Raw genomic sequence first — 24,017 nt, forward strand, 5'->3', positions numbered from 1 at the left:
AGGGCCAAGAACAGCCTAACAGGAAAGATACTCAGGATTTTTTGTTTGTTTTTCTTCTGCTAAACCACGGTTTTGTAATTATGAATACTTTGTTGAAATTGCGTGGAAAAGGAAGTACACAGAAAATGGTCCATACAATTAAACTAACTACATATTACTGTCGAAAGAATATAAGGCTGGTCTCACTCTGTTGCACTCACACAGACAAAACCCCTTCTCAGAAGGAATTTGGCTTGAGAAGACTGATCAGGAGACAAACCTTAGTTAACTTCAGGCCCGTGTGCCCTATTGTCTGGTTTACGACTGCCCCAAATGGCGTAAAAGCAAAGGACATTCACACTGAACAAAAGCATTGGCTGAAAGAAAGAGAAAAGGGGAATTTGAAAGCTGTCATTTCCAAATCCCTTCTACTCAAAAGTTAGTTCTTGAGTTGGGATCAGGAACCCTGAACATGGCAGCAGTTAGTTCATGCTCCTAAAATCTATCTTCTACTAGATTGAAAAGAAACAGAATTACTTTATTTTGCTCAGATTCATATGAATGTTGCTTTAATCAGTCCCTATTTGTCCCTGCCACTTCTCCCCAGGCTTAGGTTTGTAAAATCCCAAATTGATAAATTGAGATCACTTGCCAAAGCAGCTTTCTCTTACTTTCCAGGATGGATGATTACAGGGTATCCAGAAAGGTTTATCAAGTGTGAGAAATTACAACTATGACCCCTAAGTAAATAAATAATGTAAAGGAGTAAGGAGTAAGTTGCTGTAGGGCAACTTCAAACTTCTGTACTTCATACAGTGTTTTATAATTTCAATTTAAATGGTTTTCTCTAGTCAGCAGCCTGCTCCTGACTCCCATCACACTAAGGCATATATAGTGTAAAAGGCATATGTCAACCTAGAGTGAGAAAGCTTGATATTTGGCTTATACAACATTTTACAATTCAACCTCAAGAAATTCTTGGTTTTAGTTAAAGGCAAATTAAACTTATCCTTGAATGATATAGTGAACTAAGCTTTCAGAAGCATATATGCAATATTTATGTCTTGTCAAGCACTTTCACTTTCCATAGTAACAAACCCCCTCCTCCATACATAAAAAGGATTTGATGCATAAACAATATTGCTGAAAACATGTCCAAAAATAATAAAGAAGACTTTGCTTTAAAAATTTAGTTTTTAAGGCTGATTCTGACCTTGAACAGTCCCTTATATAAGCAAGCGTACGCAGCCATTTGGCCAAGATCAAAATAAAGCCTCCCATCTCCTCAACACACGGTACCACAAAGCACATTATAGTGGGAAACTGGTAAAGTATGTGTGACTATTTTTACCGGCCCCACGTGTAATTATGTAGAAGCCTGCGACAGCAACTAACTATTGCCATCTTAAGGCAGCCCTTAGTACTGTTTCAAGTGAAGTCGAGCTAGCTCTTCCTGCTGCTGTGCACTGCTCTTGTACACCCTGCCACTTGCAAGCTCTTGAATGAGGTGGTTACAAGTGCTTGCTCCAAGGTTATTGCAATCCTGCAGTACAGCTCTCTTTCGAAAGATACACAGAACATGTTTAAAATTAAGGAAAGGATTGCAAGATAAACATTTTCCCTCTCCCTCCTTTCTCTTAGGCAAAATTGTAATAAAGACATCTAACCCCTGGCCAAGTAGGTTTGCCCAACCCAGACTTCTGCTTCTAGCAACCCTAAGTGCTACTGTCATGTTCGCTTTGCCCAGCTGTGTACCTCTACAGCCCACCTGCCTAGATAGTTCTGTAACCAAGTAAGGTTCAAGGTGCTTCATAAACTACTCATTTACATTGTAGATACGGTGTGAGATGAGTATTGAGTTGATTTACACATAGGAAGTACAGGCACAGAACTAAGAAGAGCTGCAGTCAGGGGATTCCTACCTTCCAGGTCGAGGATGACAAATCTCACAGAGCTAAGGAACATGGTGTCTTTTATCTGTAAGACACATCTGAAATTTTGGGATATTTTAATACTACCAAGCAAGTAGCTTCTAGTTGAGCAGCCTGTGACTACTTCTGTGGTCACACATATTCTGTCATTCCTGCAATTCCTGTCTCTGAGCAGGAGCAGTGATGACATCAGGGCAGGGTACAGGGAAAGTCAGAAATGTGAAAAACAAGCCTTCCCACATCATTGGTTCCAAACCCACCCACAGAGGGAATGAATGCAGTGCTACATTCTTCTGTGAAAGAAATTTGGTATTTTCAGTCCAATGGACCTGGGGAAAAGCTTCCTGTCCCTGATGCGTTTTTCAGCCACAGGTACTTCACAGGGAAAACCAAAAAGGAGACAAAATGGCCATCTCAGATCTGCACAAGTGCACCAACATGATAGCACTGACACACAGTGGCAGGAAAATAGGCATCTGCTGTTGTACCTCTTGTGAGACTGCAAATGAGATCTGAACACTCTAATCACAGTTTCTCCGGAAAGAACTTACAGAGATAAGCCTAGACAACTCAAACTAAAACCAGTAATTCCTAAACTCTGTCAATATGTATTTCTTTTGGATTTAAAATTTACCCTTAAATACGAAAGCATCCAAATTTATCAAAACTTTTCAACTGAATCACTGCAACTCTCCTACACATTTGGCATCCTGCAAGAACATTTAATTAATTAATGTAAAAATTAGACAGTTCCCCTTGTTTGTTGCTCTATCCTTTTACTGTTTTACCTTTAAATATTGCAACCAGACCTGTCCCAAAGACAGGCATGTCAACTTGTTACCCTCAGCTGCTTTTCATTGCAACAGAAATGCTGTTTAGTTTCACTAAACTTCACCAACCTTGCATAAAGCTCTAACAATCTATTGTGAAACACTTGGGCAATTCAACACAAATCTGGCATCAAAGACAGTCGACCTTAAGGTGCTTTAATTTACTTTTACAGAAGTAGCAGAGCATGTATTTAATTTGGTATTACTGATTTGTACTTTAAATAGGCATAAGCTTTCTGTTCTTAGAATTACTGCACCATATGCTTTCTCAGTATAGACAGCATATAGCTACACAGTCATTTATATAATCAACCTAATCCGACTTTTGCAAAAAACATTAAACATCTTCTTAAGTTACCTGAACATGTCTAGAAGTTCTGACTTGTGTGACCAAGTCACTTCAGCCCCAGTGTTCTCAGACTGAGATGCTATGTGCCTTTCTCATTGCCCAGTTCCCCACGGATGAGGAGCAATTCCCTTCTTACTCTGTCCAACACTGGCACCCAGTGGTCAAGTGCTTTCACAAACACTCTGGGAATCTGCAGTTGTTCAATTCCCACTCAGAGGATTTCTTGAACACAGCTAGTCTGTTTAAATGCACTAGCTGTTCAATTATTGAGGTTCAAAATACTACCCATTATCTAAATGGTTTAGAAAGCCTGAGACTACCATCGCTAGTGAAGACTAGCCAGAGCTAGGAAAAATGCACAGCACCCAAAATGCTGCACTGAAGGCAGCCAGTCACACCCTAACAGGAGATGAGGTTAACACAGGGTCGAGCACATCAGCAAAATTATTCTGTTAAAGAACAAGTATGCCACCTCAAGCAATGAGATATTTTATATGTCCTTTTTTTAAATAGCTACAGACTGTGAAAGGACTCCTAGGCAAGAGAAAACTATTTTGCCCTTGGTGATGCAGCTCTCTTTTTCTAAAGGTCCTAGTACTCAAGCCAATTTCCAGAAGTGCGATACAGCACATCAAACAAACCACACTTAATGCAATTTCCCAAGAATCAAAAGCAGTACTAGGGCTAACAAAGCTCCCAAACATTAAAAAGCATTCAGGAATCTCCGTACTACGTTATTTTCCATCAGTAGCCAGAAAACAACGATGCTTCAAATTTGGGGCATTAACCAAACAGAAACATGTAGAAGTGAGCACGGATGCAGAGTCCAGGACTAAACTCTGAAAAATTCTGTTTAACATTCTTCCCTCTTACACAGTGAAATTGGCTGCAGGTGACCCACGAAGTCTCTGTAAATAAGTACATGGAAGTCAAATGCCAGGATAGCACATCAGAGAGAGAAAGGAGAAGGCAGGAAAAGCAAGCTATGAAGTGCAGAGAAGGCAGCACAAACAAAACAGATGCTTTTCTCGCTAAACCAAGGTTGAACAGAAAGCATTACCAGAATAGTCTGTGAACCTAAATTTTATTAGGTTTAAACTCTCCCATATTGCAGCATAAGAGATTGTGAGAAGGGGGGTTAAACTCTCATTGGACTTAGAATGATCAACAGATTAAGATGAGACAAACAAAACTGACTTGTAACTTTTAGCTGCTTCCTTACCAGGAACTGCTCTGGTTTCTAAAAAACACCACCACTTCTAACAAAGAAAATACTCAGCATTACAGTAGTTGAACTTCTTGAAAAAATTTAATAAGACTAATGTCTTCATAACACAGGTAAATTGTACATTATAGAATACTTGTTTATAACGGAACTGAATTAGTCTTTTCGCAATTGGATACTTTGCTCTTTAATTCCATCTTTTGTGACAATGCAAATCTTAAGTGCATCCCCAGTGTACACATCTCTCTCAGCAGCAGAAATAAAGACATCCTTAACCAGCTGCAAAGCCTTTTCCAGGGTCAGAGGTACATGTTCCACATTTTGCATGTTCTTGAAGCCAATCTAAAAAAAGATGAAAATGCATTTTAAAGGAAGTATGATCCATCTAGCATGAAAGTTCTTTCAGTCTCTGCACTAGAATTAACAGATTTAGACAAATTAAAAAGAAGAAAAGGCTTGTGTGTTTTAAAAACCCAAAGCTGACAAAAGTGTTCCTCCACACAGTTTACAGTTGAAAACTTTGCCAATGCTGATACTTCAGAAGAGTAACAAGAAGCAGATCCAGTATACAGCTAGCACAGCTGCTCGTGCCAATTCAGCATATACAAGATCACAAAGAACATTCAGATCTGAACTGATCTAATCCTTCAAAAACTTCTCACCGGGTTAGCAGCATCATAACTGCACACAAGCCTTTTCTATCTAGTCAATTGTAGTACGGAACATTTCTTAAAAGCAAATACTCCTCAGTGTACCTAGAATTCAAAAATAAGTCTAGACTGGAGCACATCTGATCATACTAAATAGTGCATTCTACCTGATAAATCTAAGTGTCAACTTAAGCATCAGAACAGGTAAACGAGGAGAGTAGTGCACTTTGCCTGAAACTCATAAGCAATAAAAAACTACTTACGAAAACTTTGCTTGTGCAGAAGATATTTTATTTCCTTCAGTTAATAAGGTTCAAAACTAAGTCAAAGCTGAGAACATGTTGCTATTTAAATTTTTAAAAAAGGAAAGATTCTATTCCTTTCTCAGCTGATAAGAGTCAAGAGTGCTTATTCCTTTATTACTTTTTTAAGCACAAAATTTGTGTTGATATCAGGCTCAATTGACTAAATACCAACACCAATGTCAGCGAATAAAATGAGTAAAACATGCTTTGGTATTTCTCCCATTCAACCACTAACAGCATCAACTAAATACAAAAATATTCTTAGAGTATTTTTAGACGGACTCAGCTGAATAACTTTCCATTAATTTTATGTAAGAACATTCTTAGAAAATGGTATCTGAGTTGTACAAAACTGAAGACTTAAAGAAGTGTATATTAAGTGATAAAATGTATGTACTAATTATACCTTCTTATTTTGGTATTATTTCATGCTAAGTAACAGGCACATTTATGTTATCAGCTAAGAAAAAAACCTAAAAAACAAAATCCAGAGAAAAACTCCTAAACAATTTCTATGAGAAACCTAACTCCCTAATTAAAATGTGTATCTGTCTTTTAAACAGATACAGGTGCTGCACTGTTAGTTACATATTAAAAACCTGAACAGATCCCAAAGCAAAACTTTGATCTCTCCTGAGAAAGTAATGCCACATAATTTATAAATGTATGGATTAACAGGTCATACCTGTAATAGATTTAAAACGTCTCTCAAAACCAGTACTTCTCAGTAGTAAAGCTACATTAATTTGAAAGTCACAAATGTTTACTGAGATAACGAAAGGAAAAAACCCAAACCCGATAAACTATTTTACCTGGTTATCCAGCAAAGGTTGCAGCATGGCACTTGCTGATCCACCTGCTTTGAAAGAATCCCTCTGGTATGAGCCCACTGGATCAAAGCTATATACTGCTCCCTTTCCTGGAAATCAAACAAAAAAATTAGCATCTAGTAACAATTCAGAAAGATTCTCAACACTGATAAGCATATACAACAAGAACTAGCACTCTCAGTAAGCAGTGTCTGGAACACCAGAGATCCCAGAAAATCTATAAAAAACAATACTTACTGCAGTATGTTCAGACAATGCTTTGTACAGTAGGCTCACTATGGATGTGGCCTGGTATGATTTCCAAGATTATTTTCTCTATTTAAGCTACAACCATGCTCCAACAGATGTTTTCTACAGTACTTATTACAGAAAAAGTGTTGATGTGCAATCAAAGCAGAAAAGTATGCCAGAGCATAGTGCTGCAGAAGGAACCCTGGAGGTTCTAAGGCTAACACAAAGAAGCAGTTTAGACATCATTCTTGAACACCACAGTTCTTGAATTACCTCCAGAAAGCATACTTTTATTCCTCTGCATTGCACTCCCAGAACCAAGGATGATGCTCTGGTCTCTTACACACTTCCCTCTGGAACCAGGCCAGGCTGCAAAGTCTGACTAACATCAGAGATGCAGACACACTGCAGCTCTGAAGCATCGGGGTTTGATGAGGACACGCCAGAGAAAAGGCAGGACCTGGTCAAGCCCCGCCTTTCTGTTCAGACAGGCTGCACCAGATCCAATGAACTGGCCAGTGCACTTGGCAGCACGGCACAGGAGCTGAAGAGCCCTGAGAAAGCTAGCCAAATCAAAAATCAATCTCACTGGACCCAAGCGAAGTCCATGCATGCAAACCTACACTCTGAGCAACTGTTACAGCACCCTCATAATCTGAAATTTACCATTATGCAAGGCAGACTAATCCCCTTCCAGACTCCACATACCGCAGACATGTCTTAGCAAGACTGGGAAAGCAGTATAACTTAATGGTAACAACAAACTGCAGGGAATGGCTGAAATTATCCAAACGAGACCACCTCGGAGCTCCTTCTCAAAGCCAGAGAACACAGTATTTCATCAACTCAACCAAATCACTGGACAAGAGCCCAGCAAGTCCTGGAAGGGCTGTACATTAAACTACAGCTTCCATGTAGAAATCATGATTTTCATCAGACGTCAGTTAACAGTTAAAAATAACTTTGTAGAAACCTGTCTCTAGAGTAAATCTTCATATATAATAACCTCTACCACACTCACAGGTCTGGGTAAAATATACACAATTTTACTGGTAACATCTCCTTTAAAGGTGCAATCAAGAAATCCAGCAAAGCTGTTAGAAAGTTTTCCAGTCTAAAGTATGAAAGATTTCACTTGTAGAGATTTTATTTGTAATCAAATATTTATAACAGTTTTTAGACTTTCACACCTTCAGAAATGGAGGATCAAATTAGCAGCAAAAACTAGGAAACGAGTCAGATGTATAATATGTATTTGATCTCTGTAAGTATCATAATGCCTAAAGGTAGGTGTTATGAATAGGAACACAAACTTTGTTACTCCATCAATACACCTGAGATGTAAAGGGATAGCTTTCCACTCACAGAAATTCAGCCTCTCCTTTTTAGCTTTTTTTGTGTAAAGTCTTACCTTCTTCATCAAGTCCACCAATTATGTTATAAACATAGTACGGAAAGAAGCGTCGAGAATACAGGATTGTAGACAGCATTGCTGCAATAGCCCCAGTAGTCATGGTCTTGTTATTGGAATGCTTGTACATCTGCCAGTGGTAGAGCACATCCAAGAAGAAAGTCAAACACTAAATCTGACATTCAATCAAAATTAATTTTCTGTAACCTCACTACAGAAGAATCTGATGTTAAGCAAGATTTTTAACTAGCATGATTACTGACAACACACTTGTCTAAAAGTTAAAGCCTTCTTACAAGCCAAAAATTAAATGCCTTTAAAGTTTTACAATTAATAGATGTTACCTCATTAACATTCTCCTCTCCAGCTTCTCCATTCTTTAAGTCTGTAAAGTCACACTTAGTAAGAACACAGCATCAACTTCCCCTGCCTGATCTTTCACTAGCCATACAGTTAAGATACAGACATTTGAGGAACAGCAAAAACTGTATTTAAAACACATAATATTATGATTCAAGCATAATATTAAGAATGTAAGTTTCTAAATACAATAATACAGGTAGTTACCTTTAATCTCGCTTCAATAATTTTAGTAAGGGTAAGGCAATCACCATGGAAACCAGTGCATCCAATGACCGTTTGTTCTGTTCTGAAAAACGTAACATTTTGTTGCAATTTTAGATTTAGTATGAACTAGAGCATTTTCTTACACAGTAGGTTATTTTGAGAACACCAAAATGTATTTTCAGTTCTTAGAATGTTACCAAAAACAGTTGTCTAAAATGCAGTAACAGATCTGTGGTGTATGAAAGGTAACTGCAACCTACATCTTGGAGATGACTCTTCAAGCACAGGACCACGCAAAGCCTGTCTTCAAACCACCTTTCTTCAACTGTCAGTAAGACCAATAAGAAGAAATTCTTAATTTCTGCATGTACTCCTCACTCTATTACAATTTGGTCTTGCTAAAGGATGTGTTTTACACTGGGGAGCCACAGATCCTATCACTCGGTCCAAATTTTACTCCATCGGACGTGAGGGCTCCATTAAGCTTGTACAATGGTTACATGACATTTATGGTATCAGTGCAACAGAAGTTATCTGGCTGTAGATGCATTACAAAAGCTTAGCTCTCTGCTCAGTTTCAAAATGCTTCACAGTGACACACCCTTGAAATTTAAATTCTGGTAAACAGGAGTCTACAAACATTAACACATACAGACTAACATAAAGCAGTCCTTCAGAAAACATCTCAAAATGCAATCTTCTCTCAGCTTGTCACTAGAATTGCACAAAGCCATCGTGTGCAGTATGCAATTTCCATTTGGGCAGTACCAGAGAGTCGAAGATATAGTAAGGAGTTAGCCAGGAGAAATGTAAGTTCCTTTGATCCCGTGTCAACAATTTAGAAAAGAAAAAAAAACACAAAGAAAAAAGGAATCAAAAAATGATGGCAGCCTACTAGGTAAATATCTGCTGCAGTCGAATGAATGTAAACAATATGTAGTTTTAGACCAAGGAGATGCTATCTAGGTGAGTCAAGAAAAGCATAAAATGAGCATAAAAAGTTCAATAATGGAACTACTGACAGGTTTACCTTTCCTAAAACAAACACTTCTCCAAAGTGCCAGGTGTGTAACTAGAGAGAAACTGTACAACTGACTGCAGGGGGTACACTTGCGTACTAACACTGATGAAGTAGAATGAGTTACCACAGGATTAAGTTTGGCTACAGTAAACACCAAAGTTCTTCCGATTATCCAGCCAAAAAAAACCACCACCTAGCTTACATTAAGCCTTGTATCATGCTAAAATAGTTCTGTTATCAGCTAACTTCAAGAGCATGCAACACTAGCTACCTTTACAACATCACATCACATCTTGAATTACAGCAATGTTCAACACGACTCCAAAATCTACTTTGTTACTCTGCTTTTTGTGTAAGAATTCTACTTAAAGCAGGAGGCAGGTGACATGGTCAGCAATACAAAACATCTTTCATCTGTTTCAGTTTTTGCAAGATCTGGACTTACAGCTTGTAGCATTTTGGGCTGTCCCGGCAGTGAATTGCATAGCCTTCACTGAGCCGCGTGTCAGAGGCAACAATAGAAAAGTCTTCCCCAGCAATCGCCAGCACAGTCCTTAATGAAGAGTATTGATATAATCATGAGTTTCAGCACAAATATTTTCTTAGGCAACACAGAAACAGACTAGATAGGAATTCTATATCCAGACTCACATTTTGTCAAGCATGTTACATTCCTTGCTATGTTCCCCTCTATGCACATCCCTACATGTAACCCAAGACCAACATAAAAAAAAAGATAACAGACTCAATGAGGAAAACATATGTACGTGACCCTCTACTTTGACTAAAAATCGTATGGAAACTTGGTAAAACAGAGTCCCTACACCAGGCAAGAAACAGACTCAATAGACTAAGTCTTTTAGATGCCTGATAATGATTCACCCTTCTGAAACAAGCAAAGTACTAAGCAACAGTATCAGGACACTTAAATTATCACCACTTTTTAAATCTGATGTTATCTTATTGACTTCCAAACAACTAGCTTTGTGATTCCCACAGGTGTACTACCATTAAGTAACAGATGCCCTTTAAAAAGTAGTTAGGCACTATAAGAAAAAAAACAAATAACGCTATCCTCGTCAGATCCTGCCACCACCTCAGATGTTTACAACATCACCTGCCTTAAAAAGGTACAGCAAGGCAGCGTTCAACACAGTTACATGTTTACTACGACAGGACGAGGAGCAATGGCCATAAACTAAACCACAAGAAGTTCCACCTCAACATGCAGAACTTGTTTACATTCAGGGTGGCAGAGCACTGGAACCGGCTGCCCAAGTAGGCTGTGGAGTCTCCCCGCCTGGAAACATCCAAAACCCACCTGGATGGGTGGGTTCCTCTGTCACCTGCTCTAGGTGATCCTGCCTTGGCAGGAGGTTGGACCGAATGATCTCCAGACGTCCCTTCTAACTCTAGCAATTCTATGACTCTGTAATATCCCCAATTCCTACGTTTCCCGAGGCACGGAAAAACGTTCCACGGGGAACAAAAGGTGCTTATTTTACGAGCACCAACTGTTTAGAGAGCCCGAGTGTGCCAAAAGCCACGCACGAACAACCCGAAGGGCTGCACGGATCTAGGGCAAGGCCGAGCCCTGCTACTCCTCGTGCTGCCCTTCTTCCTCTGCAAGGAGGAGCTCCTGAGGGGAGACAAACCCGCCCTGAGCACCGGGGGGAAGCAGGAGTAAGGCGAGGCACCCCCAGCCCCACCGCCGCCCTCCCCCGGACGCCTCGTCCCGGCCCGCTCGCTGCCCGCGGCTGTTCACCCTCCGTTGAAGGTGTAGGGCGAGAAGCGGTAATGCTGTACGGGCCCGTCCAGCTCATAGCCCATCTCAGGCCGGGAGGGCCCGTATCCCGCGGCGGACAACATCGCCATCGGTGCTGTCTCACGGCGAAATGGCGGCACCGGAGGCGGAAGCGGAGCCGCTCTGGGACGGCAGCACCGCCTCCTCTCGGCTGCTCTGCCGGGCGGCGAGCGCCGTGCACCGGCGGGCGGCCTGCGGGGCCGCTGTGGGGGGCGGCGCTCGCCCGTGCCCCGCTATCACCCGCCCCCTCCTTCCCCCCCCCCCCCCCCGCCAGCAGCTCGGTGCGCGCCTGGGACCTCCTGGCAGCACAGGCACCGGTTCTTGCCCTGTCCAAGGGCTGCCGGGCCCGCTCTTGGAAACGCGCAGGTTGATAAGCAGCTGTGGTGGAGTTATCAACGAGCATCTAGTATTTGTGTAGGGTGCCTCTGGCTCTGTAGGAGGGAGCACCTTGAGAACTGCTTTGAAGACCAAAGGTCGGGAATCACAGAATGGCTTGGGTTGGAAGGGACCTTAAAGATCATGTAGTCCCAACCCTGCTGCCATGGACAGGGACATCTTTCACTAGACCAGGTTGCTCAGAGTTCCATCCAATCTGGCCTTGAACGCTGCCAGGGATGGGTCAACCACAACTTCTCTGGACGATGTGTGCCAGTGCCTCACCATCCTCACAGCGAAGAACTTCCTCCTAGTATCTAATCTAAACTGATTCTCTCAGTTTAAAGCCCTTCCTCCTTGTCCTGTCACTACATGCTCTTGTAAAAAGTCCCCGTCTTTATTGTAAGCTCACTTCAGGTACTGGAAGGCTGCAATAAGGTCACCCCAAAGCCTCCTCTTGTCCAGGCTGAACAATCCAAACTACCTCACTTTTTTCCTGTACGAAAGGTGCTTCATCCCTCTAAGCATCTTGGTGGCCTTCCTCTAGACTCGCTCCAACAGGTCCAGGTCTTTCTTGTGCTGAGGACCTCAGAGCTGGACACAGTATTCCAGATGGGGCCTCACCAGGTCCTTGAGGTGGGCCATGAGCTGCTATGCCAGGTTCCATGGCATGAGTGGAAATGAGAGAAGAGCTGGGGTAGAAGCTTGAAGTGGTGCTAGGGGAGAAGGCCAGAGGGACAGGGAGATGCAGGGGACACGTGGTGTTCTGGAGGAGAAGCGTGTCACTCTGCTTGGGAAACACAGCGGCAGTGGCTGCAGCCTCCATGGGTGCTGCGCACAGACAGCAGCAAGAGCCACCAGCGCAGCACTGCAGTGTGTAAGTCTGTACAGCTATAATGTGGGGAACAATCTCCAGCACAGCCCCTGCGACCAGGTCTCGTGCACTGCAGGATGGGTCAGGCTGGAAGGGACCACAGTGGGCCACCTCCCTGCTCAAGCAAGGTCATCCAAGAGCACATGGTACAGGACTGTCTCCAGATGGTTCTTGAATATCTCCAATGAGGGAGACTCCACAACCTCTCTGGTCAATTTATTCTAGTGTGCAGTCACCCACACAGTACAGAAAGTGGAGCTTCCTGTCCATCAGTTTCTGCCCATTGCCTCATCCTATGACTTGGCATCACCGAGAAGAGCCTGGCTCCATCCTCTTGACACCCACCCTTTAGATATTTATACACAGTCATCTCTTTTCTAGGCTGGACAGGTCCAGCTCCCTCAGCCATTCCTCACAAGAGAGATATTCCAGTGCCTTAATCTCTGGACCCGCTCCAGGAGCTCCATGTTTCTCTTGTAGTGAGGAGCCCAGAACTGGAAACAGTACTCCAGATGTGGAGTAGCGGGGTAGGATAACCTCCCTCGATCTGCTGGAAATGCTCTTCCTAATGCACCCAGGACACCACTGGCCTTCTTGGACACAAGACCACACTGCTGGCTCACGGACAGCTCCTTGTCCACCAGGACCCCCCAGGTCCTTCTCCGCAGAGCTACTTTCCAGCAGGTCGGCCCCGAGCCTGTACTGGCGCATGGGATTATCCCTCCCCAGGTGCAGGACCCCCCCATTTGCCCTTGTTGAATTTCAGAAGGTTCTTCCCAGCGAAGGTTCCTCTCCCGGCGGCGGCGGGAAGTGACGCGCTGGGCGCGCCGGCGGGGCGGGGGCGGGGTGGGCCGTGGTTCGGCGGGCGCTGAGCGCGGCGGGAGCGGAGCGGGGCAGCAGGTACCGAGTCCCGCCGGGCGCCGCGGCCGCCGCACGCCCGCTGCCCACGGAGGGGGTGGTGGCTGCCGGCGGGGCCGCGATGGTGCGGGCCGGGCCGGGCCGGGCTGGGCCGGGCCGGGCCTGGAGGGCGGGGACGGTGCGCGGAGCCGGGCTTGCACCGCGCCTCCGCGGCGGCCTGAGCCGCGGCGGGGAAAGTGGGGAGGGACTGCTCTTTCCCAGCCGCCTTGCTCTGCCCCGCCGCGGGGCTCCGGCGTGGTTCAGGGGGCGAGCGGCGACCGTGGCGGCGGGGGCGGGCTCGGCGCGGGCAGCGGCGGGACCCTGCGCGGCGCCGGGGCCGGTGCTGGATGGGGAGCGAGAGGGGTTGGAGGGCACCGGGAAGCGGTGGCCACCGGGAAGTGATTGGGGAAGGAACCCGAACGGGGCCTCGGGGGTGGGTCGGGGCCTCTTCCGTGGTGTCTCCTGCTTTTGGACTCTGTTCCCTCGACCAGAATGTTTCCCAGCGTTTGTAGTGGCGATCCAGGCAAGCCTCGTTGGGTGGCTACAAGATGGGCCTCTGCGTAGCCGGTGTCCTCGCCGCAGGCTCTGGCATGCCTGGTATCCTGGCTTCTTACCAAACAGCTGGGCTGTCGAGGAGTTGGCTTTATTTCTTCCAGGATAATGTCTAGGCTTCTAATGTACTGCTGTCTCCAGGTCATAAAACCTGGATGCTCTGCTTGATACCTTCGGTGAGGGTAAAGATCGTAATATCTTATGGTCACAGGGAAAAAAAAAGCAGACCTTTTTAGCTGCAGTGTAAATATTGTAATTCTAAGCTCTCATATCTTTAAAAAAAAAAAGGCTGAATAAGCTTTCTTCAGACTTTGAGGTGGCCAACCTCCGGCCTGAAAATGACCTTGAGTATTTCTAGGCGATAGTTAAGAAACTTACAAATTAATGGGAAAATATTTTATATCGTTGATAACGTAAAATTTAAATTCTTCACTTATCTTGTTTATTTCCGTAAGACAACAACAGAGGTATAGTTGAAAAAATCCAATCATGTGGATGTTTCACTTGTACATCTGAAATAAGTTTTCACGTATTTATTTTTGTTTCTGATAAAGCACATGTCACTGTTGTTTAAAGTCTATTGAAAGTGGATAAGAGGTTTCCCTAGTTCTGATTTGACCAGTGATGCTTTTCTCATAGAAGAAAAAAATAATTTCTGAAAGCCCAAGCCTTAAAATTGTCAGGAAAAGACTTACAAGCAATGTGTCAGTAAGCTTTTTGCTTAGTAGTCAGGGGAATTAAATTCTAAAAAAATCTGTGCTTTTCTAGCTAAAGCAAAGCTTAGAGTAGAATGAGCATTAATAGCTTGAATTGTTTGTGCAGGGAGGTTTGGTTAGACAGAAGCCTGCCCATGTGGGTCAGGTAACCTGTGAGGAACTTCAGCAGAATCACGCTGCAAACTTTCTATGGAGTGTGCCTGAAAAAGGTTATTTTTATGGATTGTGCATGTGTGTGTGCATATGCGTGAATTTTCTTATATGTATTTATATGTGGGTGTGTGTCTTATATCTGAGTCAGCAGCTCATAGGTTTGCTTTTCATTTTATTTTTAGATATTATTCTCAAGATATTACTCTTTTTCTTTTCAGATTTTTTTGGTGTTTTAGACTCATAACATATTTCTCTGGAGCTGATGTTTTCCTAGCACCTTTCAGCTTGGCTTTAGAAGCTACTTTGCTGGAATGTTTTAAACGGTTAATAATCCTCTAGGATTTGAAGTTTATTTAAATTAATTGAAGGAAATACTTCTGGCCTCACCAAAGAAATAACTGGAATCATGGATCAGAACAACAGTTTGCCACCCTACGCTCAAGGCTTAGCCTCTCCTCAGGTAAAAGCAAATGATCTAAAATGCAACTATTATCTGATTTTTTTTTTTTGTGAAAGCATTTTCCATTTCTTGCATGTAACTTCAGGTTTTTTACGTTTGCAGATCTGAAAAATTCTGCTAGGTATCGAATAATACTAGTATAAAGCAGAATTGTAAAACCATCAATGTAGATATCCAGAGGTATAAGAAACATGCAGATACATGGGGTTTCTCTAAGTAGAAACATGACTGACAAGTTGGAAAGATTAATTTAGTTTTGGTGGTTGCCCTTAAAACTACGTGCTGGGCTAAGAATGTGTTTGGTAAAATGGGCACAATCTGTGTTCAAACAATTGCAAAATAAATTGTGAGTCAAAGTTGAGACGTGCTTGCAAGGTAGTGTGAGAAACGTGTCAGATCCCTAGGGGTAGTGTTTTATTCTATAAAACGTTTATGTTTTATTCTATAAAGCATATATTCTATAAAGCATAAAAAGGACTTTCTGTTTTTAACAAGTTCTACTGTGTGCTTCAGGTTTGAGATCATCAACTCAATTTACATAGATTTGTATTTAGAAACTTTGTCTCCTAAAAACAAAATGGAATCAACATGATCTATGGTTTCTCTTTCATGTTTGCTTCTCTAGGGTGCAATGACTCCAGGAATTCCCATTTTTAGCCCAATGATGCCATATGGCACAGGACTGACACCACAGCCTGTCCAGAGCACCAACAGCCTGTCTATATTAGAGGAACAGCAGCGGCAGCAGCAGCAGCAACAAGCAGCACAACAATCTACGTCACAGCAAGCAACACAGGGAACATCTGGTCAAACTCCCCAGCTCTTCCATTCACAGACTCTTACCACAGCCCCTTTACCAGGAACCACACCTCTGTACCCCTCTCCAATGACTCCGATGACACCAATAACTCCTGCAACACCAGCATCAGAGAGTTCTGGGATAGTGCCACAACTACAGTGAGTGCCCCATGTGTTAGTGCATTGTGTCCTTTCTCAGATAGCCTTTTAAAGACTTAGGATCAAAGGCACGTCAGGAATTGGGTACTGCATTTAGGTGGAAAGGGAGGATTCAGAATTTATGGGTATCCTGTATGAGTAATTTTTGCTTTTATTTTTAGCTTAGCTTCATTACTAAACCACTTAATAATGTAAACAGTTTCTTAGTGATTTGTCAACTATACATCTTTTAAGTACAACAGTGGAGGGTGTTAGATATGTCTTCATTTAACACCATTGTAAATTTAACTCTATGCACTTTACGAGTTCATCATGTTCCCTTTTCTAGTGCATGGGTAACACTGAGTTTGTAAGAAGGGAAGAAAACCCTAGAACTAGTTCTAAGTTTAGGTATGGAAGTATTTTCATTGAACTTTAGTTTTAAAGAGACTTTTTCAGAAATTTATGGAAGGGACAAAGTGAAATGGATAAGGTGAATTGAAAGAGTAGTTTCTCATATTCCTCTTTCCCCACCCCCCCACCATTGAGGACCTTTAAATTTCAGGATTTTCCCAGAAAACAAAATTTTATATCTAGGAATTTCTTTTAAACTTTCTAGAGACCTGCTATCCCATCTCCTGGCAATGGATTTACCTCCTGTGCCATTCCCACTTTGTTCTTCACCTTCCCCCTTGAAGGGCATAGCAAGGAAAATTTCAGATGGTACTACCTCATTTTCTCCCATTTCCAGCAGCTTCTCTGATTGTGATGAGGGCTCTCAGAATCAAGAATTTTTCCAGCCAAACTGAAATAGAGATTCTTCTCATGGGACAGTTTTCATAATAGCTGGTAGAAAAGGAGGAATCAGCAATCATGCCTTAGGAACTAGTGCCCTACAAAAGGAGGTTCCTGAGCACTGCTTGGTGCTCCTGTTAGTAGGAAAGATGTCATTCAAACTCGCTTGGAGAAATAAAATAATGAAAAAGTAAAATCAATTAAGCTTTGTTAAAAATGAGGAAGACACGTGAATTTCTTATTGTCTTTTTAATATATTTCTCTCACCTATCTTCAGGAATATTGTGTCCACAGTGAATCTTGGTTGCAAACTTGACCTAAAAACTATTGCACTTCGTGCCCGAAATGCTGAATATAATCCCAAGGTAAGAGAAATGTATATCAAAGGTTGTGGCTGCAGGTTTCTGCAATAGACCAAAAAACCTTCCTGCTAGAGATGCAGTTTTATACTATAGTTTAAAAAGAAATCTTTAATAAACTTAGAACATTCTGTCAAATTAGTAAAAAGCATTTTTATACTGAGGTAGCTGTGATTTGCACCAGGTTGTAATTTGGTAGAAGAACCCAACCAACAGTGTAGTACACTGGCCAAGCTTTTTGTGGTAGCTCTGCTACTGTTCATATGGGCATGGTTGTTCTGTATACTCTGTGACTTCCTCCACCTAGCTGCTCCCTTGGAATTCTTGTGGTCACAGCGCAGTTGCTCATTTTTCAGAATCTCAATTCCCCTCTGTTCCCTTGTGTTCTCCCCCAGTACTCCTGCCATCTCATTGCTTCTGATGGCTCAGTTTGGTGAAACAGTGAAGTGAAATTGATTTTTTTTGCACATCGACCTTTAAGTTGCCTGCTACTCCTAAGTGATAGTCTGTTAAACTGTGGGGTTTTTTAGCTTCGGAAACCTTGAACAACAGCAGAGGACCTGGAGTGTTAAATCAGGAAAATTATGTCGCTTCATTTTTCTTTTGGGTGGCTCCTCTTGGAAATGTTATCTTTGCAACCACAGTAGCTGGATACTAATAAAAGTTTAGGTGTTGTGTAGTTGAATTGGTTAACCTTAGGAAGGCTTCAGTTTTCCTGGGGCATAGGGTTTTTTTATTTTAGTATTTAGGACTTTGCTGCAGTTTACCTGCACTCTGTTCTCAAAGGTTAAAGCAGGCATATGTCATAAACAACTGTTACTGTAAGCTTATATCAGTGATGCTGTTACATAATTGTGAGTAAGATACTAATGCAGCAAAAATTTGAGCATGCCTGGTGACTCGTAAGGTAGGAGGGTAGGTGGCTGTGTAAAACTCGTAGGCTAGAATAATCAATACGAAATACTGTTTTCCATGTCAGAGAGAAAGGAGGGTTATGTAACACGCTCCTGACGTTTAGTCAGTACACTCATCTATCACAGAAAGATGTTGCTTGCCTGTACTATTTAAGACATATTTTGACAAGGGTGCTGTTGGGTAACCCACGCTACCGCCTTGGTTATGTCAGCAGAACAATTCATGGGACTGCATGGTGAGCTAGTCCAAGTTAAATACAACAAAGAAGGGTTTACTTGTGTGCGTGTGTGTGTGTATGCCCATATCAGTTTCCAATATCTCTAGCTTCAAGGAGTTTAAGAATTTGGAAATGCTTACTTAGAATAAAAAGGTAGAGCTAATTGGGCTGCTGTGTCCTACTGTGGTAGCCAAGGTGACTTCTGTTTACACAGAACTTTGATCTCCAGCTGATCTGTTTGCTGTTATTGTAACCCTGTCTAATTTTTTTAAGACACAGAAACAAAACAGATCATAAAATTTTTGCAGATAGTCTTCCATCGTGCTTATAGCAGATCAAATTTCAAGACCTTTGGAGGAAATCTTTTAAATTTATTTTTGAAATTGTCTCTATTGCTCTGATGTAAATGTTAGCATTATTTCTATGTTGCATATACAGTAATGAGAGATTAACTTAGTAAAATAGCAATGCAATGGTAAATATCCTTCCTGCCTCCTGGCTCTACCTCTCATTGTGTGTGTTTGAAGCTACTTATGATGTAAGCATTTCAAGAAAACTTTGAGTGATCAGTAAGTATGTTTGAACTTAGTATTTCTTTACACTACAGTGTAACTTGCTCCTTAGATGATGCAGTTTTGGTTTTAATGTAATGGTTACAGCAATATATCACTAATAGTCTCAACGCTCATATTTCAGCGTTTTGCTGCTGTTATTATGAGAATAAGAGAACCACGTACTACTGCACTGATATTCAGCTCTGGAAAAATGGTGTGCACAGGAGCAAAAAGGTATGTTTAGGCACTACAAGCAAACTGATTCAGGCTGTCTCTTCTCATGTACCATGATGCTTTAGAAGTAACATTATTTATGTGTAAATATATATATATATATACATCGAAGTCATACAGGTAGAACTAATGTTGCTTTTACAGTTGTTTATGTAATACACATTTCTACGCAAACTGTCTTTTCGTGACTAAAGGGACTTCCCAACTAGAGGGGAAATGGTAGTTCTGTTTCTGAAGCTCTTTCATCCAGTCTAATAAACTGGGTTGCAGAGGTTATTATATTCAGTTTTTTGGCTTTGCAGTTATCTGTGTTTTTTTCCTAATAATTTAAAAATTCAGTGACTATGCACTGGAACTGCTTAAACTGTAGGGGCAGTGGCAGACGGTTTTTATATTTGAATAGTTTCATCCATCACAGGATAAGAGCTCCAAGTCTCTGGTCCCTGTCGTCTGATCTTAGTTAGTTAGCTCTTAACATGATCATTGAAGCCCAAGAATTGAAAACTAAACAAAAGTTTAACTCTGGTGGCCAGAAGAGAAATTCTGCTCTGAAGAACTCTGCTAGGAATCCAGAAGGAATAAGCTAATGAGCAGAGATGAATGAATAGAGCTGTACAGGTAAACATTTTCTCTGCCTGGTGACACTTGAAGTTCAAGTTGTCCTACTCTGCATCAGGAACAACCAGATCCACAGCTGCTTACAAACCTGAAACAAACTGAATTCTGTAACACCATGTAAGGCTGTGCAGTTGTGTTAAACCCATTCAAATTCCTGGGCTCAATCAAGCAGAGGATTTTGGCAGTTGAAAGATTTTTATAGAAACGTGTATTTTCTAGCAGTAGTAGTTCAAAGTTGTTCTATGGTGATAACTTACATAACAGTTTTCATGTCCCATTAGAGGGACTCTGGTCAATATTTTAAAAGTGTGAAATATATGGATTTATAATTTACTGTTTTGTGCCTTATAAACAGTGAGTGCAACACTAGTGGTGTCCAGGATATTACTACCAAAATTAGCATGAAAACCAGTGCTACTTGTTAATTTTAGATACCAGAATTTTGCATGTGACCTTCCCTTTTCCTCCACACAGCCATTTTTCTCCCAGTTAGATATTTGTGGTTTAATGCTCTTTGCTTCAAGTAATACACAACTGAGGCAATAATAGAGATATCCTTTTCTCACTTCAGTGAGGAGCAATCCAGACTGGCAGCAAGGAAGTATGCAAGAGTTGTTCAGAAACTGGGCTTTCCAGCGAAATTTTTGGATTTTAAAATTCAGAACATGGTGGGCAGCTGCGATGTGAAATTTCCCATCAGACTGGAAGGATTGGTACTCACACACCAGCAGTTCAGCAGGTAAAAAAAGGCTTGCTTGTGTTTCATTCCTGTTGTGTACTAGCTAGCTTAGAGAGTGACATCTGTTTAGATTATTCCCTTGCACCGTTCCCATCTCTGCGCTGCCTTAGGTGCAGCTGAGGCTGCCCATTATGAAACCATCAAAATGATCTTCCCTACTACCCTCTTCAAGTTTCAGTGAAGTCTACATCTGCTCTGCCCGGTCCTGCAGAAGGTAAAGTGGAACATGTGTTTACAAGCTTACAAGTTTAAACACTGTCACTCTCTTTTCTTACAGCTACGAGCCGGAATTGTTTCCTGGATTAATCTACAGAATGATCAAGCCAAGAATTGTACTGCTTATTTTTGTTTCTGGAAAAGTGGTTTTAACTGGTAGGTCAAGACAGTGTCTTACTCCAGTAGGTGAGATTTAGACTGTATTACAGAGAACACACAGGGATACATAAGCTGCCAGGTACTTTCCGTTAGAGATGACAGTACTGAGAAAGAAGAGTTAGTAGAATGTTCTGTGGATGATGTTAAGGAAACTTCCCTGTCCAGCCATGCAGGAGCCACTCTGGCAGTCACACCAGCACCACCTGCACCAGGACCAAAGCCTGTTTGCAGCGGATCATCTCCAGTGAGCCGACAGGTGCCCCACTTGACTTCCTACACACACCACATTCACACAGTCAGACAAGGTTTCCTTACCAGCTCCACCCCAGGTTTCCCATAGTACAGTCTAATGTTGGTGCAATAACAAAATAACAGCTCGAGCTGGGTGCCTCCCGAGGAGGGACCCCGAACAAAAGGGTCGGCAGTTCAAGGGGCCTCTTGCCTGGGGGTCCTGCCACACACAGCTCAATCTGCATCCCAACCTGCAGCTCAGCGCTGCAGCTGCATACCGAGCTACCTGCACTATGTGTTACCTGCACTATGTGTATGCCTTAACAGATGAGAATGTATGAAGCAACACCACCTTTGGCTAGATCCATTTGAACAATGATCATGAATCCTAATGTAGTATGCAGATGCCCAAAAAGCTGTAATACTGCAGGTGATCTTTCTGGCAAAATCTGAAAGACTGTTTTTGTGGGCTGAGTATGTGTGACTGAGCCAGCTGTTCTTTGGCAGGTTGGCTGCAGGATGCTGCCATTCTCCCATGATACAGCAGACAAAGAAGGGGAGATAACTGAGCTCTAGGACCTCTTCAACCTCAGGCACTCCACCTACACCCTTCCTTTTCCCCTCATACTGCGTCTTGCTATGGAGAAAAAACCACAAGACAGGCAGACAAAAGAATCATGTCCCTGCAGTGTGGGGAATGGGCAGGCAGTCTGCAGCAGTCTGCACTGCCAGACCTTCCTCCCACAGATGTTCACACTCAGAAAATCTCCATCAGTTAGGCCTTTCTGCAAAAACATCCTGTGGGGCTGTGCTTTGTAGTTGTGTCTTCTGTGGAAATTATGTATAGGATAATCCCATTTGCAAGTGTAGCATCTGTACAGAGATGCTAATGAAAGTGGTAACACTTGACAAAATAAACAGAAGGCTGGTAATGTGTGCTCTCTATGAAATATGTTTTAAAAAAGATTGTAAAAATAAGGATTTATGGATATGCATAGGTTTTATATAGAGTCACATTAAAATAAACATTCTAAAAGCTAAGAGTATTAGGTGAAAGGTACAAACTAACTTAATTCCCTATCTTTTTTCAGGTGCTAAAGTACGAGCAGAAATCTATGAAGCATTTGAAAACATCTATCCTATTTTAAAGGGATTCAGAAAGACAACGTAATAGTTTCTACATGTTTCAGAGAAATCAGGGGTCTATTTTAAAAGGTATTGTGTATGGCACAGCAGTAACAAGAGACGGACTTCCAGTGCAACTGCAACACCAGGACTTGGACTATTTCCCAGTTAGTGCCTACTTCCCTGATGGTCAAGGGGAACTGTATTCTTGAATATGTCTACTGAGTTACTGTGAGTTGCTTTACTGGGCTGTTCCTAGAGCAGTCCCTCCAATTTTTATTTATATCCTAGCTTTTAAATAGTTTTAATGCCAGTTCTATTAATAGGAAATCTGTAAGTTGGTTTAAAGACAAATGCAACTGTGTCACTCAGTGTATAAACCACTTAAATTGCCATGTATATATGTTTTAAGTTCCTTCCATAAGACCATGGTTTTATAATTTTCAGAACTTGAGCTTTTACATTTTTTTCAACTTTAAATTTCTTTGGTGCCAGTCACATTTCCTCTTTCCAGTATTAAGCAAGATAGGATAAATTTATTAATGAAAATGGCTCACTGTACATATATATATAATATATACCTTTCTTCTCTTTCCTTCTTCAACTCCACATGTACAATAAACCCTGTTTATACAACTATGGGAACTGTCTTAATAAATTTTAAAATTACCCAGCTGGTAGAGTGAAATACATTGATTTTTTTAAATTTAATCTGGATTTTTTAATAGCACATGCACTACTGTAAGTGACTTGTCATTTTAAGAGAATCTTACCAATGTTCTGGCTTACTTACCAGCAGTCACATCCTTGGAAACATCTACCTTGAATACTTCCAATATGTTAAAACAAAAGAGATGACTGGTTAAAGAAGTTTGTGTTCAAGTATGTGTTGCCTTATGTTCAACAGATGGGATTTAGGCAAGTCTTAAACAGCTACACTTGACTGAATTGGAACAAAAGATCCCTGCTTAGCTCCTAGAATTTCTTTAAATTACTACTTTTCTATTTTACCAGCTATGACAGTCTCACTATATTAGTGTTCCTGTAAAATGTCAAAGCCCTTCCAACTAGTCAGTATGTACATAATCTTCCTTCTGAACCATGCTTGGAGCTTAATGGGCTGAGAACTAAAAATAAACTTTTTTTTTTCTTCAGTAAATTTTCAGTAATAGTAAACTCTCTCTGACTTGCATGTTATTTCAAACAACTTTTATTTAAAACTAACCCAAATGTAAACCATGGTCTCTTTACTAAGTTGGTGTTTCATTCCAGACAAAATGAAGTTTTGGCTGGCTTTGATATTGCTCCATTTGTGAATCCTGAGTGATGTTAATCTTCAGTCTTCTCTCTACACCCGTGTTTCGCTAGGTGTTTATTAATTCATTTCATGATTCTTATCAGAAAGATGCTGTCTAATAATGTAGCTGTGCCAGGATAAGTTCACGATACTCAAAACACTGCCTTCAGTGCCACACCACTCTGTGCTGTGAGCTCATGAACATTCCTGAGAGCTCATAACTATAATTGTAGGACTGTCCCTGCTTTTGCAGGACCCTGAACCATTACCAAGTTACCTGAAAAACTCTTCAACTCTTTAGGAAGGCCTGGAGCCCTAAGTAACTGTGGAACGGTTTTCAGTAAAATCAGTTGAGCTGTACTACAGTGACTTAAGATGCTGTTTGCTGTTTCATGACAAGTATCAAGGCTTAAAACTACCTTTCTAGAAATTAAGTCCTGCATCAACAAAACCACTTACAGG

The 24,017-nt window shown here is 41.7% G+C and overlaps 2 protein-coding genes across 3 annotated transcripts; one reads left to right on the plus strand and one right to left on the minus strand.

The window, feature by feature from the left end:
- Positions 1–4,370: 4,370 nt before the first annotated feature.
- PSMB1 (proteasome subunit beta 1) lies at positions 4,371–11,259 on the minus strand. The gene is made up of 6 exons (XM_027633922.1): positions 11,095–11,259; positions 9,775–9,882; positions 8,309–8,390; positions 7,742–7,871; positions 6,082–6,188; positions 4,371–4,656 (listed from the first exon to the last, which is right to left on the minus strand). Exons 1-6 carry the CDS (start codon positions 11,202–11,204, stop codon positions 4,471–4,473), a joined length of 723 nt encoding a protein of 240 aa, XP_027489723.1. The 5' UTR covers positions 11,205–11,259; the 3' UTR covers positions 4,371–4,470.
- A 1,974-nt stretch (positions 11,260–13,233) lies between these two features.
- Positions 13,234–23,417, plus strand: TBP (TATA-box binding protein). Of its 2 annotated transcripts, none has more exons than XM_027670050.1 (8): positions 13,234–13,282; positions 14,919–15,160; positions 15,786–16,117; positions 17,169–17,256; positions 19,079–19,170; positions 20,360–20,527; positions 20,805–20,899; positions 22,225–23,417. In XM_027670050.1, exons 2-8 carry the CDS (start codon positions 15,107–15,109, stop codon positions 22,302–22,304), a joined length of 909 nt encoding a protein of 302 aa, XP_027525851.1. In that variant the 5' UTR covers positions 13,234–13,282; positions 14,919–15,106; the 3' UTR covers positions 22,305–23,417. The 2 variants fall into 2 exon arrangements, with proteins under 2 accessions (XP_027525851.1, XP_027525859.1); XM_027670058.1 differs by lacking the exon at positions 13,234–13,282 and adding an exon at positions 13,892–14,007.
- Positions 23,418–24,017: the final 600 nt, after the last annotated feature.

This window comes from Corapipo altera, unplaced genomic scaffold (assembly GCF_003945725.1).
Source record: "Corapipo altera isolate COAL_440 unplaced genomic scaffold, ASM394572v1 2b, whole genome shotgun sequence".
Classification (NCBI taxonomy): Eukaryota; Metazoa; Chordata; class Aves; order Passeriformes; family Pipridae; genus Corapipo; species Corapipo altera.